At 37.5% G+C, this 19,106-nt stretch overlaps 1 protein-coding gene across 1 annotated transcript in view; it reads right to left on the reverse strand.

The window, feature by feature from the left end:
- ARID2 (AT-rich interaction domain 2) overlaps positions 1–19,106 on the reverse strand; it is a 103,319-nt gene that overhangs the window by 1,605 nt on the left and 82,608 nt on the right. Inside the window, exons 16-21 of the mRNA XM_021284095.2 lie at positions 11,970–12,118; positions 6,541–6,679; positions 6,356–6,441; positions 2,472–2,595; positions 2,288–2,379; positions 1–14 (exon numbers count right to left, since the gene is read on the reverse strand). The exon at positions 1–14 is cut by the window's left edge and continues 1,605 nt beyond it. Coding sequence (XP_021139770.2) covers positions 1–14; positions 2,288–2,379; positions 2,472–2,595; positions 6,356–6,441; positions 6,541–6,679; positions 11,970–12,118 — 604 coding nt within the window. The remainder of the gene's footprint in view (positions 15–2,287; positions 2,380–2,471; positions 2,596–6,355; positions 6,442–6,540; positions 6,680–11,969; positions 12,119–19,106) is intronic.

The raw sequence follows: 19,106 nt of genomic DNA on the forward strand, positions 1-19,106 counted from the left end.
GTCTTTTTAGCAATCTGGAAAAGAATAACCAAAAAATCATCAGTATGTAGGTTTATCACAGTGGTTTTTTAACGTTGCATATACATTTTCAGTATTGAAACCATTTTGAGAGGCTTTTCGCTGAAAAGGAAATGCTGTAATAATGCTGTAAGGCACATGTTTTCACTGCAAACCACACACTTTGTGTAATTACTTTTCAGCAGCTATGACAGGTATGGGGGTTCGAAGTCCTGCAATGTTATCAACGGGGAGGGAGGGGAGAGATGAGCAATCTGCACAGATGAAGTAAAACCATGTGTCTCAGATGAAAGATTTCCCCAACCTGCCACGACCAGCTCCAAACTAACACGGTCGCTGCCACTGGTGCAGCTGGCGGAGCAAGGAGTCCGCAGCGAAATGCTGATCACACCAGAAACCAGTGGATACTGAGGCAGTTTTGGCACCACTGGTAACGTTACCAGCAGCACCTGAGCTTGTCAGCTTAAAGTACAAAGAACTGAAGCGTGGAGACAACAAATTATGACAAGATTCGGGCAAACTAAGAAAGCTTCAGCCCACCACTACCAGCCCTCATGATCCCTGACAGTTGGGGCACAAATCATGAAGGAAATCAGCCAGTTCTGAGGACAAAGCACAACACATACTTTAAAAATCACCTTCAGCCCTCTTTAATTCAAAAGAAGTGAATGAGGCAAAGCTTTCAGAGGAGACTGAGCCTTCTGTTGTTCAGTATCTACTTGTTCATCTGTTCACATTATAGCACTGAGTGCTATAATAGCAAAAACCAAATTCAAGCTACCATGGTTCATGAGTAACACCAACACCTGTACAGAAGAAGTGTGTACTACAGCACAGAAAATCCCACAAACACCTTATCAGTATGTGGAACACTATTTCTGTGACATGTATACAATACATATTTATATGGACCTGGCAGAGGAAAATACTCAAGGATGCTACCAATGGTAAAGTTAATAGTAAAAGTTGTTCCATGTTTGACTTAACAGAATTTTTGTGGGCTTTTAACACTGAAAGAGACAAGAATATTCAGAATTAATCATTAGAAAAGTGCCACAAAAATACTTAATGAATATTGTACTTCAAAATCTAAACTTTCAAAGGTTTCTTAAATCTGAGAACACTGAAATCAAAGACTAATTCAGGTTATAAGGAACCTCTGGAAGTTACGTGGTCCAACTCCTGCTCAAACCAGGGTAAGTCCTTAGCTAGATCACATTGCTCAAAATTATACCCAGTTGGGTTTTGCGTATCTAAGAGGGTAGAGACTGCACAGCCTCTTTGGGGAGCTTATTCCCATGTTCGGGTTTTTTTTACTCACAGTATCTAATTGGAACTTCCATCTGCTCATTTCCCCTCATTCCTTTCACTATGCTCTCCAAGAAGAGTTTGTCTCTGTCTTCACTACAACCCCCAATTAGGCAGCTGGAGACAGCAGGAGGGTTTCTACAACCGGTATCAAAACTCTTTTGTTTAGAACTACAACTAGGAAATTCCTTCCTATTGACAGATTTTTGAAGAACAGTCAAAATTAACAGGTTCTTATTAGAAATAATTACTTCCACTACTATGAAGCTGAAACAATGCAAAACAAAATGAAGAAAACACTCAGCTTGTAAATTCTTGGACAAAACAAGCAGCGTGCACAGTGATTACTGGCACAGTAAGTAACTACTCCTTCTGCATCATAAAGAACATTTCCTACTTGGTCAGTATTGGTCTATTTACTTACTGAAGGATCTTCTACAAGAGAGAGGAAAGCCGACTGAGTCATTTATTAAACTTAACCCAAGTTTGGAGGGGAAAGCAACAGCGAGGCAGCGAGTATGGGACAGAACTGTTTGTCACTCCATAACTCAAGGAAAATGTTCATAAAAGCTCATTTTCCCCTTTCTTAAGTTGAGCTAAAAGGGTGCTGCCAACGGGAAGCTGCTTACAGAAGAATTTATTTCAGAGTCATGTGGTGCTGCCTTCAGGAGGAACAGGGACAGACCCACAGCAAAGGCTTCTGTTATCTCTCTTCAAAAACTTAACCTGTCCAATTTACCAGACGTATTTCAAAAGCCTGGATCACAAATACTGTCCTAGGTGAGAGGATGCTGAACACTTGTGTGGGGAACTAAACTGTGCAGAACAGAGAGAAATTGTGCTGTCCATAAACTTATATATATATTTTTTAAAGGATAGGTAAAACCTACCTATTGTTTGGCACTTAAAGTAACAGAAACAACACTGCCCACTGGGATCAGAAGAATCATATAATGCTTACCTGCGACCACATTCTGAATATTTACCAATGTTTTTTAATATTAAGGCAGCTGTTAATCGGATGTGTTTAGTTATTGGTCCCTCTTTCTCATCCTGTGGAAGAAAAAAAAAAAAAAATAAAAGGTAAAATCCCCGTAATAGCAGTCACCAATTAATATCTAATACTTGAGTCAAACAATACGAACTGTGAAATCTCTGAAGACAAGGTTTCTTGATCCCCTCCTCAGCGCCATTAGGGCAGCACTCGGATGATTCACAATGGCCTTCTGTGCTCTGGGAGTAGAGGCGGTACCCCCTGCAGCTGGCTGCCTACATCACGAAAGAAAGAATGAATAAAAGTAAGCTTTGCACCATTTTCTAGAAGATTAACATCTCTGAAAATTTATTTTGACAATTTTTTAACCTATCTGAACACAGACACAAAGGTCCATTAATAGATGGTGCTGAGATGTGATTTGCCTTTTGTTTCCACAGAGATAAACCTTATTGAAAAGCCTTCAGAAGAGTCATGGGCTTTATTTTATGTGAAAAAAAACACTTCTTTTGAAGAAGTGTTGCTCATCACCCGTGACATTTGTGATGGAAAAGTAATATATTGTACTAATGACAGAGCCACTTCCTGAATTGTACCTATTTAAAGGAATGTTTTCTCAGACAGGGTTGAACAGGAATTGTGATAGTAGTTATGCAAATACAATCTGAGGTTTGGCCAGAGAATGTCCTTAAAATAGAGCTATTCAAACTTGACACAGTTGATCAGCTCCATAAGACATTAAGACGACACAAAATAAGTATTAGCTGTGGTTAGTGAGGAGTAATATAAAGTAACATGATTTAAGTTATGATCTAAGACATAAACCATCTAATTGTTAAATCAGATCAAACATTTGTAAAACCAATTACCTGTTACTGCAGCTTTCAGACTGAGATTAATAAATTAAATGTGGTATTTTACAAAGCTGGTACAAATAACAAACACAGCGGAAGCAAATTCTCCATTTTCAGTATTAACACTGAAGTCAAAGCTCTGTTTCATGTAAAACTTCGAAATGACTCATGTAATTAGAGTCAGAAACTATAAATATACAACTTCACTTAATGAGTAAGACACATAATGTAATCTCAAAGGAAAGTTTAACAGTATTAGTGGTGAAAAACATCACCACGCTTCAATATATTGAGAAATACTAATATGAAGTCTTTCAGCATTCTAGTAGAACCTGATTAGAACATCCCAATATCCTAGAAACAAAGAGCAGTGCTTACTTGCAAAGACAGCATAAATCACATGTAAATGTTCCATTTTTTTAAATGAAAGTTAGCCTGTAAGAGTATTATTTAGGCATCTTCCACTGTGAGTGAATATTCTAAGAATAAAACTTGAATTCTCTATTCAGAGAGACTTTCTTCATAACCCAAAATTTTAACAAGGAAACCTAGCTACAAATTAGAAAAAGGGTTCATATGAGTGGTTTTAAACCACAAGCCAGAAAATTAGTAGTAGTAACAGACAGGCTGCCTCCTAAAAACTTAGCTCATGGTGTCATCTTCCCCTGAATGGAAATGAGTTTCAAAACCTTTATGAAGTAAAAGGAGAAGGGCAGGGTCTGAATTAAGAAACTGTTGGGCAATGATAGGAGACTGAGTACCACAGTAAAGGAACTGTCATCTTAATTTTTAACTTCTGGAACATTTTTGTTTTCCTTATATTAAGAAGAATAAGGATTCATCAATGGAGGCTGTTCCAAATGTCTCTCTTCAACAGCTATCGTACTGCATCTTAGAAAGCTGAAGTACTATTGCCTTGATTCTAGAAATATTGAAAAGGGGACAATTGCAATAAATTCGGAATATATTAAAAGATTGTATTCCTTTTTGTTTTGGAAAAAAAGAGTTGATAAAAAGTTTCTGAAACATCAAGTGGAATGACTTATGTCTGTGGGCAAGTATATCTCTCACATTTCTGTAATGATATTATCAACTGAACTTCAAACCACACTATCTTGTAATGCAAAGTTATCTCCTGCCCCACTCCCATGGTGCATGAAGAATATTTTTGGCAGTTCATGCTACCACCTTTGCTTCAGTGGCAACAAGGAAAAACAACTAATGTGAATCCAAAAAGATTCAAATGTACGAAGCTACAGTCAACATACATTTAACTGCTACTGCTACCTGGCCTTCCAGAATGTAATATTCAGCTACTTCTGAAAGTCAGAAGAGGAAGAGTTAAAATAACACAACTTCAAAAGTAAAGAGATATAGAATTAAGGTATAACACCAACTTTGTAATGCAGCTTAACTTAGTCTACCTCGTTCTAGCAAAAGCCATTACAGATTTCTTCCAGTGTGTCTGGTGTGATGACAGACAGAAACAATGCTGAGGGGAACGAGCCCTTGCTCTTTACACTGTGTTCCACAAATCTCACTGCCAGCACCAGTAACACTCACTCTATCTGCACTCTCTGAGGTGTAGGGGTAGTTTTACTACATGGTGAGGGATTAAGTGAAGAAAGTTGGCCTAATTAACGGTTAGAAGTGTATTTACGCATCTGGCAAACTCACTTCTTTGATTCATTAGTTTTGTTGTGGGGGTTTTTGTTGTTGTTGTTGTTTTTAAACGTAATTGATTTTCCATGCAATCAGACAACAACTAAAGCTAGTTCTCTCACTGTAAGCAGTGCACAGCCATGAGCAGCATCAAGGGATGGCAGGGAGAGCCAAATCATCCCACTTCGAGTAGCAGAATGCTCTCATTTCAACTTGTATTCTGAAATCACAACCTTCATATCATGTGATATTGCAGTCTCGACATTTCAGCAAGAGCCGCTTATGCATGTAAGTTCCTACTTTCTGAATCTGACCTCATTAGGGAATTCTGCCTTAAAAGAAGGGATGTATTAATATTTTTTCTAATATGACCACCTGTGCCCATGTTAGAGAAGCCTGTGAGGACACGAATCTACTGGATGTGTTGTCTGCATGATGGAACACTTTTGAAAAGGCAGAGCTGAGATCACAACATGCTCATAGATGGTATCAGCCCTACGCTTACCACTTACCAAGTATTTAAGACTACATTACCATCATTCTTCATTTTGTGGTTTTCAGAACTCTGAATGATGTTTAGTGTAATGAAACAAGGTACCATAAAGCAACCTTAAGTCTGTGTTAAGAGGCTTGTTTATATTAAATTTAATTTCAAACTAAATTTCTCAACTTTCATACCCAACTGCCTCTGCTGCCTCCAGCAGCTTGGTAATAATTTAACGAGCCACAGAACAGACTGCAAAAGCCTGCCTAGGACCATGTAACTACATCTTTAGCTTGCAACAAAGAGATTCCAGTTTGTTACTAACAAAGACCAAATCTTAATACACTTATACAAGTAACTGAAGCCTGAATAATTCCAATATTAACATAACCATCACCACAACCCCACAGCAATGGGGTTGTACTATCCAGTATCAATTCCAGACAGCTGAAATAATTTTGGGAAATAAGAGAGCCAAATCTGATTCCAGGTAGCACAAAAATAGAAGACTCAAAGGAGCTGGTATATATCTTGTTCACTTGTTTAAAGGAAAGTTTATTACAAGAGCCCCTGGATCAAATCAGCCCAAATTTAGATGACAAAACTGGAAGGAATACAGCAAGTTACAGGACAACCCGTCTCAGCTCTATGAAGCAGCTGAACTCTACACAACAACTAACTTTCCATTTGGATTACAAGCACTTTCCTGTTCCAACAGAAGTTTTAAAATGCTGTCCAGTTGGGAAATATCAGGAGATTGCGTTGAGAACAATGTTCACCACAGAGTACTGACCCTTATACCTTAAGGAATTAGCTATTCTTTTTATGATAACTGCAACCACATCACCCAAATCAGAATCTGTTCACTCTTTTGCCCACTTTGTCCCACTGTAATGGATCTCAAATTTGATTACTGTTACAGACTCCACATATGCATAATTTCACCTGATAAGCCAAGTTATAAATACACAAATTCTTCCAATAATTTCTAATTCTCTTATTTTCTCTCTCACTAATGAGGCTGAGGTCTCTTACTTATTGGGAGGCTTCTGACTTCCTGCTTGTCCTTGTTCATCTTGCTTTAATCCTGCAAGCAAAGCATCTCTGGAACAGTGCTTATCCTGTTGAGGAAAAGAGAAAAGACAGTGAGAAGGGTGTGTGAAAACTTACCATGAAATTCCTACTATTTTCTGAAGTAATATGTGAAAGAAAATCTGCACCTGTAAGTGGGTGATGAAGGAAAACCTTTGCCGCTGGAAAGGTTCACATCCCTCCCATAAGCACTGCCCTGGGTAGACATCTTTTCCTCCATGTTCAGTTGCTGCATGATAGAAAACCTGTGATGGTGTTTGAAACCACCTACAAAAACGAAGGGAGGGAATTTAAGGTTGTTTATTTTTCTCCAGTTAATGGCAAAGCACAAGTACCACAAACATTTTTATTTTCTGAAATTAGACATGCATTGATAAATGAAAAGTCATAAAATTTTAAAAGGAAAAATATGTACAAAAATTAGCAGTGAGCTACCAATAAATGGCAACAGGATTTTGCCAAACCCAACTGAAATATCATGGTTCAGTCTTTCTATTTATACTTTACCAAAGAAATAATGTATGTTAATTTTGACAGATCCATTCTTTGTGATACAAGCAAAATACAGTAGTAAACTATAAACAGCTAAAAAAAATTGGTTTTTGTGTATTCCTTTTCCTGTTCTCCTTCTTCAGTAACAGTCATATGTAGACTTTATTTAAACTTTAACTGGGAAAAAGAGATGCACAGCATTCATCCTATTTGCTCTCAATACTGCACACTTGTCAAAATCGAAGGAAAAGTCCTCACCTAGACCAACCCCCTGCAATGAGCAGGGACATCTCCAACTAGATCAGGTTGCTCAGAGCCCCGTCCAGCCTGGCCTTGGATGTTTCCAGGGATGGGGCATCTAGCACTTCTTTGGGCAACCTGTGCCAGAGTTTCACCAAATGAAACGATTTTCCAAAACCTCAAGCTAAGCACTTTGGCTGCCAACAGCCACACGGTATAGGACATGAGGTATTTCAGCAAATGAAGTGTTTCTGCATCAACAGAAAAGAATGAGTTCTCCTAAGCCCGGCCCTGTAATACTCTTGGCAGTGTATTTTGTGTTTTCTCTCTGTTCTGTTTGGTGAGAGCTCAGGTGTGACATAACCTTAGTGAGTTCAGCCCACTAAGGGCTTTCTTCTATTTCAAAGGGGTAGAAAAGTAACAATTCACTGTGAACGCCACCTCAAAATACCAGTGAGTTAACAGTTCTTAAACAGTTCTTTTCAAATTGGCACACAGACTAAAGATGTGTTATTTTAACATATATCGTATGTTAATGCAGAACCACTATATTTAAAGCAGTATTAAATGTAAGTAGTGAATGACTCAAAGTTGTGGGGTTTTTAGTCTAGATACACCTTAGAACATTATCTCAAGTGTTACAGATTAAATCACTCACCTGAAGAGAGAAAAAAATGGCCAAACTAAACAAAAGACTTAGCCGCTTGAAATTAATTTTGATACACTAACTCAGCTCATCAACACCCACTTAAGGCTCAGACAGAAGAGGTCTAGAAACCTAATTGTTGCTGTTTGGAAAGTCATGACCACCAGCTGTCTTCACACACTTGCTGGACAGACGCCACTGGCACAGTGTCACCCAAGAGGAAACACACGCACCCACCTCAGCCACTCCGCTTCACATGTCACTATTTTAGCTTCAGTCAACAGGAAAAGTACTTGTGTTGGATGTCTGGCTGAACTCACTGGGCTGGATGGTGCCAAGAAGGAGATGATGTCCCACCAAAGACTTAGAGCAAGCAGCTGGGGGTGAAGCAAAGTCTTAAACCCACAGCAGCTGTTCATTGACAAGCTCAAGTCAGAACTCAGCACACGAAGAGCAGATCAGTGGGTGCTTTGATCTACCCACCTCCTTCCACATCTTGCCACTCATTTCAATCCTGTCCATTATGCAGACATACTTGCAATCGATACATAGGCTGAACTGTATAGATACTGTTACCTGAACCCCATACAGGTTGTAAAGAGCTAATCTGACCCAGAGACAAGTCTTAGTTATAAACTGAATCCTACTGTAATAATCACCTGTAAGACAGCAGGTACCTTCTGCACAGGCAATAAATACTGCTCCCTTTAAAATAATTCATCTTTTCCATGCCACTCAGTTCTTACTGAAGGGAGGCTGGGAAGCAGAAATACCTGCCTCTTGCTATTGGTCCAGATAGCTCAGAGTAGCAAATGAAAATAAAATGGTTCACATCCACACTGACTCAACAGCAAAACTTGGTATTTCAGAGGACAGGAAGACATTTTTCCACAATAAAGCGGAAAGTCAGCGTGTAAACTTCAGCCTGGCACAAACCTGTTTATGAATATTCCTGGCATGGATGAAACAGATTTCATGTTGTAAGTGAAACTCAAAATGTAGTTTAAAACATTTTATTCAACATGGCAAGGCTTTAAGAAAAATAAAGCTATTTCAGCTATGTTGGTTCATTCATTGTATAGTAAATTCAATCACTTCAATCACTGATCCAAGAAGACTGAAATTTACTACCATTTTGCAAAGAAAAACTATTTTTCCTCAAAGAAACACCTAAATACAGTAATAAAGAAAAGCTTAAGTACTGAGAATATGGTCAGTTGACTCTACACTCTTGTTTCCTATTTAATTTCTCCATCATTCTGTTCAGCTGCTGAACAGAACATTAAACTAATAGCTGACTTGACAGGCAGTGGAGATTCAATAGCATTTCCAATTTACTTTTTAAACACAAAGCAATTCAAGAGCAGACAGCTCCTTCCTACCCTGAAACAAAATAGCAGCTCTTAGATTAAGCTGGATACAATTAGCAGTACTTGCAGACAGATGAACTTCAAAGGAAAACACCCACTTTCTGTTACATCCTCAATGCAAAGCAGTGTCCTGACTGACACCTTTTAGAGTTCTACTGCCACTTCAGATACTAAACCTCAATAAATCTATGAGAGGCAAATCATTACAACTATTTGCATAACTGGGCCTGATCTAGTTGTGGTCTTCAGACACTACTAAATCTGTTGGAATTTATTTCAAAATCTGGGTATAATGTTTCTTAATTCAGTTCTTAAAAATGAAACAGCAGAAACCACGCCCACACCAGTGGAACGTTGCTGGCTGCAGCAGCCAAGATCGTGGGGAGGAAAAGAACATACTATTTTATTTATATTTATTCAGATTCTTAATAAAATGGTTTTGAAGGCCTCCACTGCCTTCTGCAATACATCCTGGAAGGGAAAGTTAATGCTAATATGTTGCGACAATTAAACTAAAGAACATGCATAGAGAAACCGGCGCAAATGACTGTATCAAATTTGTCTCCTGTTATATCTTTAGGGACAATTGTGAACACCATGAAAAAACCCACCGCTCTATCATTCTACTGTGATGAATCTGCCTGTTTATTACCTAGGAAAAAGACTGCTAAGCAACCAGGAATGAAACCAAGTAGTGAATGTAAAGTTCACAGAGTAGACTAATGACCCACTCAAAAGAATCTTCTTGTTTCCTGCTTAAACAATACAACCAGCTAAGATTGAGAGCTACAAATATAACAGTTAAAATAACAGGTGGCAATTCCAGATTTTTCCTTATGTCTGTTAGAAGCAGGAAGCCTACAGGAGATTTGATATTCCTGTTTTTAACCAGACTGTTGGAGGAATATGGATAAACAACATGCATTTGAGGAAGATGCTTGCTTAACATTTTGGTTCTCTCTTTACTACAGAGAATGCCAAGTGTAATGTTTATCTAAACTGGTTTTAGGTTGTGACTGAAATATTTTAAAAGTGAGAAAAACCAAAGGAACAATAGCTGTGTGTCACATGAACTACAACCCATCAAAGCAAAATCTCCGAAGGCTTTTGAAAATAATGAAACTTAACCATGAACAAAAACCAGTACGGGAGGTCATGACAGGAGAAACTAAAGCAACAGAAATTCTACACTATCTTTGACATAAAATGTAGAGATCAGCTTGTAAAATATGAGCCATGTAGCCCTTAACTTCCACCTCAGGAAAATGCTATTTTAAGACAGACTGATAATGTAAGGTAATCATAATTGTATAGTTCCTCCTTCCACCCCAAAATTTGACTGCACATATTCACATCTTACTTCATGTGTGACATCAGCTCGTTCTATGGTTACATGTCAACTCAAGTCTACGCAACTCATCCTACATAACTTTAGACATGGAAGAAAGTTGGTGACTAACTTATGCTTCAAAACTGTGGTTCAGCAAACACTTCAAGATTGTATAAATTGCTGAGGCTTCTGGTAAGAAACTGCCCCAGCTTTTCATTTCTACTTCTGTACAACCAGCTCTTGTACCAACACAGGTGCTTACACATCTGTTGTGCAGCCAGCAGAACACATCTCTATGGTTATATTTATTAGTAGTTAAGGAATAAAGTGAAAAGTAAGTAAAGCCTTATACGCATGTCTTACACACGGAAGTGTTACCTACCAAAGAAATAAAAATCACTTTGAAGGTGAAAAAAGGGCAATGATTTTAAAAGTCCCAGATATCTACAGTACCAGAGTGTTACCTAAAATCCATATGTCTTGCATTGACTTAATGACCTTTCAGTTATGTTTGTAAGGAATGAAAGAAAAAGAAATTACAGCTTCAGCGGTCTACAGGTTAACTGTCCTTAAGTATTCCTCTAATTCTGCTCAAATGCCTCATTTTCACCATCGCTTCCAAACATTCTAACTTCTCTATCATTTCACCCCAACTTTCTGAATGTCTACACACCAGCTTTCTGCCAAGTCCTGTAATGAAGAAGAATCTCACCCTTTTTCACACCCATCCTATAAGTCATGCAATTTCTCTGTTTTCAAAACGGCTATTTGAAAACTACCTTTGTGTACTCTTCACTGAAAACTAAGCATATTCACAAACCTATGTCACTTTTAAAATCAGTGTCAAGATAGCAAGGGTAATATCATGTTTTTAGGAGCCTCCATCTATAGTCTGCTAGCTCACTCCTCTGCCTTACAAGGACTAGAACAACAAAACAAAAGAAGTCTAATCATTGCTGTCTATTCTTAAGGCTAAGTTCCTTAATATTTCCTTTTGTGAAAATGGAGTCCTGTGGCACACAAATGGTATCATAATTACTACAGTTAGTCATAATTTAAGTTAGACTTTGACCATGACATAGAAGTGCAACACCCTCTTCTTGCAAAACTGGAAACACAAGAAAATTATTTGTAACTGGAGTACAGTAACTACTTCTGTATTTGCAACACAGATAACAAGCTTCGGAGCTAGGATTTTTTTTTTTAAACTACATGGCAATATTTTATTTATTACTAAAAAATCAATATATTATAAGAAAGCCACATAATGTTCATTTTATGCTCTGAAATATAATTGAGAGCAGTTAAATGTCTTGTGCTTCCCCATCTCAACTTCCTTAAGAGTTTTCACTTTTTCTTTTCCCCATGGATAAAGTATAAGGTACCTTAAGAAAACAGGATAGAACTCATAGAATCACCTCTATATACAAGCATCTGTTAAATATTAGTAAAAGGTAGTTAAATAAAGGAACCATTTACTTTTTACAAGATTGCCACAGACACATGAAGTTCTGTCCAGGTTTTTTCATTTGCTCTGCATGCTGACTTGCTGCAGTGTATGAAGGCGGCTGCAAATTGATCTGCTGGCCCTGTACTTGCACTGTTGGTATCGACGTTGCAGGTGTGCTCTGTAGAGAAAGTTAGAACACAGTTTTAAACAAGGCTTATTTCAAGACTTGGCATACAGTCTATTGTTTGTTCAAAAATCTTTTGTTTTACACTTCTATCCACGTTTTCATATTTTAACAGTTCAAACTCTGAATAAACATTAACAGACAGTAAGACACATACAACTTTTACACCGTAGTATTTAAGCAGAAGTTTCTAATATTCAAATTGCTAAAACTTAAGCCCAAATTCAAATACAGAATTATGACTGCAAATTAATTTCTCAAGGACACTAGTGGAGCAATGGTTAGCATTATTTTGCAAAGGCTTTATTTGTTCTGTAAGAGAAGAAAGAACACATGCAAAAGCAAGGGGTTGCAGTATCATCAGCAAAGGGAATACTTATAAATATAAATCTAAGAGAAAATATTGCTAACAGGAGTAACAGAAGTAAAATGAGCACTGATACATTTAAAACTGAAATGGTTTAATGTGCTGCATCTGTGGAATTCTTAAACTGTTGCATTAGTAAAGGTCAACCTGTGTTACAGAGTATGTAAGAAAAGGTAAATTGAACAATGCTAGAGAAACACTGTCAAAGACCAGCAGGCTCAAACTATAACATACCATTTTTTCTAGAAAACTTGGCAAATGATATAATTCTTTGAACTCTTGTAAAATCAGCCAGCATGTGTACCTTTATATAGAATACCACACACCCAGAATGCCTAAAGATGCCATACAATCTGTGTACAGTGAAATACAAACATTTCAGAGACTAAAAAGATGTTTTCCTTGCTCCATTGCAATACTACAAGACACTTAATATAACAGTTAATAAAAATTGCCTTACAAGTGACCTAAACAAATATATAACGAAAGCCAAAATATGTCAATTTTATTTATTTTTCTGAATAACAGATACTGAACACTGGATCTCCCCATTTTGGAACATTGTTTGTGTCAGAATACTGTTTCTCTTCCTTTTTTCCTGGAAGACTCTGGACAGCAAGACATTCATAGAGATGATGACAATATAAAAAAATCAAGCTTCTAAATATTATTAGGAATGAAGACCTAACATCCTTTTGTCCCCTACTGTTAGGAAAGGAATGTAACACTCTTTGTCAAGAGACCAAGCAAAACTACTTTCAAGTCTGTGTTTAAGAATATTATAAAAGAAACGCCTTCAAGCGGTGCACACAATACTCTGGTTATGTCTTTACAGCTCTGCTACTGAATAGCTCTAGACTCTAAAGAAACAGTTAAGTGCAAGTTCTAACATTTCATTTGCATATTGATGTTAACTTCTGCTGCTCTCTATTGGCATTGTGGACAACAGTCACACAAGGTAACAAGTTAACTACTGTCACAGATTGTACAACACTAATAACATGACCAAAAGGACTGTAAAAAAGTCTCATTAAACCTAAAACACTTCCCATGTTCAAGCATAAATTCTGATAAAAATAAGACAAAACTCTACGAAACTCTTGGACACAGCACAACTATTGTATGACACCTGGGACCTGCGTGTGTCAAAAGTTGTAAGAAAGGACTCTAGTCCATTAATCATAAATAAAATTACTTTGAATTCTGCAACAATTTCCCTCAAAAGACCTCTGAGATATTTTACAGATTGGGTAATGAATCTTCACAAAGTATCTTTGAACAAAACGTAAACACAAGTGGATCTTTCTAAGATCAACACCCCTCCAACAAGGCATTTTTAAAGTGAGGCTGAAATTATAGAGTGTCAGCAGTACAGCTTGTTTTGCAATCTACACTTGGCATCCTGATATCAATATATTATTATGGTCCTTATGTGACTTTTTGTCCCTATAGAACTTCTGTCTCATTCAGTGTGCTGGAGAGAGAGAGAGTTTACTGAATGAATTCAGTATTTCATTTAATTCTCATCATTCAATGTGTGGCTCACATATTATTTACTCCATTCTAAGCAAACCCTGCAATTAACCCAGAATTATGAATTTTCTCAAGGGTTTTTCTGGCAAGCTCTCCTCATGGTATTCAAAGGTTTTAATACTATCTCATTAAAATACTGTTTATTTTAAACAAGGAGATCTGAGATACATAACACAAAATGTTACATGCTGAAAATGAAAGAGCACAGAAAGAGAAAGAATTTTCAAGACAAAAAGTTAAAATTCAGTTTCCCCTCCTATTTCTTTCTACTTTTTTTTTTTTTGGTGAGGGAAAAAATAAGCTGGTAAACTGAAAAGAAATGTGAAAAATAATTGTTGTTTAGAATTCTCTAATTGCTGCAGGACTGCAAAGTAGTTTTGCTCAAACTTGTAGCATTAAGCACTTAGAACTTCGATGCATTTTTGAGTCAAATTTATTGCTTGCCTATCAACTGTACTGATTATATTTTAAAATCAACAGACAAAGCAAAGTCATCTGTTTCCTAGGTTTTATTTTAGAAACAGAAGTTCAGTTTTCAAACAGCTCAAAGCTTTCCTCTCTTCATTCAAGAGATTGGAAATACTGCTAATTTTTGTTTTCTTTTTTCCCCTCCTCTATTTTCATGTATCGATTTACTAATGCATGGTCAATGGGACATCACTAAAATTACGTATAGTCTTTGTTTTTCAGAAATGAAACTCCTCTTTTCTAGAAATGTACTTAGGAATACTTGCTATGTGCTACCTAGTTTACAGGACCAATATGCAATGATTGTGTAAACTCACTTATTTCTTTAATGTATGGAACTATGATAGACACTTCAGTCTTCCTAATAAAGTTTTTCCAGGAGCAGTAACATTGAAAAAAAATTCTCCATCACATAAAAATTTCACAAAATTTCCTCCTCTGGCAAAAGGTTTTAACAATTCCAGGTACCTCAAGAAATCAAACACCCAGTACTCCAGTACACTTGAAAGCATTGCATAGCATCTTTTTATATTCAGATTAGACCTCTCCATTATATGATTTGTAATTGCCACCACTTAGCACTTTTGAAAATCAGATCTCTCTGGTTCTTGGGACTGCAAGGTACCTCAAATAGCAGCATCGCCAAATAATACAATCCATTTCATAAGTTCACTGAGTGCCATTTTAAGGACCTAGGAGTCATGATGCAGGATATAAACATAAAAATATCTGATAAACTAAACACTAACAGAATCAGAGCAGCTAAATATATTATTTTATTATATACACACGCATATAAAGAATGCATTTATATTCAGTGATTTTCTGTCCCAAATGACCTAAGCTACTCTGGCCTAAAGTTTGCCCTAAATGACAATTAATTCCACATAAACTGACCCGCCAGTAACCATGCTTGACATGTTTTTGTGTCTCCCAGAACACAACAAATTGTGTTAAAGGAGCCAAAATTAATACACTGCACAAAGAAGTTACTTCAGCATGAAAGGTAACCAGATGCAGGACAGTCTAAGAACATGCACAGAAATGCCATTCTCTGACAACTTGATTCTTTAATCCAGTTTCTGATGGCAACCCCTAAAATAGCATGTTCTGAATCTGATTTCTGAATTCCTTCACACTATGGGAGATGTTCTGTTTTCCCTGTTGTTGATGACTAGGGTCTTGGCAGCAAGATCATGACTCAAGGCAGCTCTCTGAGCTTGCCGTGCCTGGGCACAGATGCAAAAAACTCCAGTTTCAATGACAAAAGATAGTATTTCTGTAACTTTAATACACTCTGTGCAAAGCCAGCCAAGTTATGTGGGTTGCTCAGAGATAAAACCTGACTGACCATAAACTGAAGAAAGCAGCAGTAACAACCACAGTCACTGTTCCATTATGTGTGGGCTCTTTACCTGAACCGCGAATTAAAGACACCCCAAACACAGCACCAGCCGTGGTCTGCATTAGCTCAGGTTTAGTGCTGTACCACTGCAATTGTTCTGCTGTCCAGGTCAGTTTTGTTCTCGCATGCAGACCGCACCATGCACAGCTCCACTGGACATGACTGGAACCAGACAGGCTCTTCTTGCACCATGTTTCTTCTACCAGAAATGTACTTGGTATCAGAGCTGAAGGCAAGGTCCAACATGGAGACGTGGTCAATGTTGAACCAGAGCTAACAAGCCCAGCTAAACTGGAGCTGCCTAGCAATGAAGAACTATCAGGAATCCAGCAATGGACTTCCCACCATAGCAGGTTCTGGTTCAGGCACAAGTCCATCCCAGAAAGCAACTTTTTAAATTTTTATTTGTTTAGCTTATTTTTGTCCAGTTACCTTGTCTTTAATTAACCTTAAGTTTACCTTTACCAGTTACCTTTAACTACAATAATTTCTTATCTTCAAGATAAAAATGACACCTTTGAATCAACCACATAAAAGATAGCAGCAAGCCTCATCAAGAGCCTGCATGGACTATTAAAATACAGAGGAGGATGCTTTAAAGAATAATTTTCCATCTTGCTCCCTGGGCTAATGAAAACCAGAATATGTTGCAACAAAGATAAACGTGATGAGTAGCCAACGCTAGCAATGCTGGCTATACTACTCTTACATTATGTTCCTTGAACTGCATCCACAATGCTTACTTTGGAGGCAGCTCTTTGATCACTCACCTAATTCATTTGGGAGGAAAACACTTTGACAGCAGTCTTTACAGAATTACAAAGTCAAGCATACAAATAAGAAATCTATATAGAAGAATAATATAGTAAAGCATTGCAATACAAGACAGTGTTTGAATTAAAGCAAAATTTTAACAGCTGGATTTATGTACAGACTCTAAAAATAATATCCTTTACTACTGTACACATTGCTGTTATAGGTGAAATATAAAACAATACAGATGTTCCTCTTAAGATCCTGCTCTCTTGGATATATTTCTGCATGGATGTGACTAATCTTTCCCCAACTGTATGATTTGCACTAAACTCTTTAGCAACATAAATATAAACCCTTAATACCTGTACAGTCTACTTACGGAACAAATACTACAGCCTACTTGTGGTAAGCAGGAGATTTTACCACCAGACTGAGTGACTTTAGATTGAGACACTGGGGGTGGAGGGACAGGGAAAGGGGGAGCAGGGACTCCAGCACAGTCATGAAAACTAAGAGTAAAGCTAAGTTTTCTGATAACTAGAATGGACTGTTTACAAAATATACTAATTCATTTTTACGCACAAGAGCTCCTCCATTTGGGAATCCATGCTCCCTGGGTGGTAGCAGCAATATACCCTATGCCTTGGGGCCAGAAAGAGCCTCCACACCTCCATTTCACAGAACCAACAGTGCCATTCCCTTATGTATTAATGGTTAACTCTATTTTAGCGTAAAACCTGCTTGTTTTATTTAAAAGGTCTACTGTACCATCAACAAGAGAAAATGCCGCATCCCAGTGTGATGGGGGCCCTATTGATGGGTGGAGCCATATGCAGTTTAAAAGCATCAGGTTGCATTTTTTTCACCCACCATTAATATTTGCACACCCACAGTAAATACATTCAGCTCAATGTTAAACAGTTAGTTATTAGTAAAATCTTTTTTAAAGCATCATAGGATTTACAGTTCAGTGCTACTGAAAATTTTATGTTTAGCTTCTTCTCAATGATGAACCTATATAAAAAGGTAGCTTATAAGCTGAAAATTAATTATAGCAGGATTTGAGTATGAGGAAGGGGTCACGTGGATATGTAGGCACTAAAAAAAGATGTTCATTTCTGGTTGTTAGATTACTGAGGTTTAAGTCTCCCTGCAACAGTGTGCTTCACAAGTGAGAAGCAGTAAAAGCACGGAGATTCTGTATTTCGGTACTTCCAGCTGAGAAACTCATTTGCTCTGTGGCTAGGAATGAATTACACCTCCTGGGGCCACACACCTGCTTTCTGGTGCATGGTAATTCTCAGCTTCCCAACCAACATAGAGCAGGAGCAAATAGTTAAAGCAACACTCACACAGCTTTTGCCACCTAAATTTCCACCCAAGCATGTTTCAAGTGAGTGGCCTTAAGAGAAATGGAAGTGTGTTGTTTATGAGGGGATGACAGTGATGAGCAGGGAAGTGATTACTTTAAAAGCCAGATAAGGCAATTTAAATCAGATTTGCTCACTTCTAGAAACTTGGTGTGATATCAGAACATTCCTTAAAAACACACACCAACTAGGACAAACCAACATGGTTATGTTCAACAGATGTTTTGGACGTGTCTGAAGAGGAGTAAAAATGAGTGGAAAATAAAATGTACAGGTAGGTAATTGCTCATTTCTTTTTCATCCACCAGCCCAGTGCAATGCCTCATGAAAGCAATAATTCAGGAGCAGGGACCACAGAAATAAAAGGACACCAAGAAAGTCAAGTGCCAGTTCTGTCTCCTCACAGACTACATTTAACAGACTCACAAAACACAGACGGATATAAAAAGACATATGTTCTTACCCATATGCCCATAACCTAATTTTTGTATTAAAAAAAAAAAAATCTTTAAAGTCAGTATATACATATTTTTTTTTCAAACAGTTCTGCTAAGGTATGCAATTGACATAGAACAATCATAGATTCTACACACATATCTGGGCTTCTCTAACCGGATTTTGATAGCACTATACGGGCTGTCCCATAAACAACAATAACTTTAATTATTTTAGTAGGTCATTTAAATCAACTTTTTTCCCCCAACACATATAGTACCAGCCCATTTCAAACTACCATTCATAGCGTGAAATCTTCTCTTAACTTTTACATTCCCTTAAGAATTGTTTCACTCTTCTTGCTTTAGTTATCACATTGCCATTCCCTTCCCTGTTTGTTTGGCCTTCAGTTCAAGTGTCTTCCCTTTTTCCTCTCTGCAGTTCATGACAAGTAATCCTGCTGTAGTTGCGTAAGCGATACTCTCCTCCCTCTTCTGTCCTATACATCTCCTTTTCCAGCCTTCCTGTTGGGTTCTAGTTTTATTACAAATTTTCTTCCTCTATCCCCTTTTCACTTCTCTGAAATACAAGCTTTAGTTAAAAATAAAATTTTAGGATGACAAGCAAACAGGAAATCACACAGACTAA

This window comes from Columba livia, chromosome 1, assembly GCF_036013475.1.
Source record: "Columba livia isolate bColLiv1 breed racing homer chromosome 1, bColLiv1.pat.W.v2, whole genome shotgun sequence".
Lineage (NCBI taxonomy): Eukaryota > Metazoa > Chordata > Aves > Columbiformes > Columbidae > Columba > Columba livia.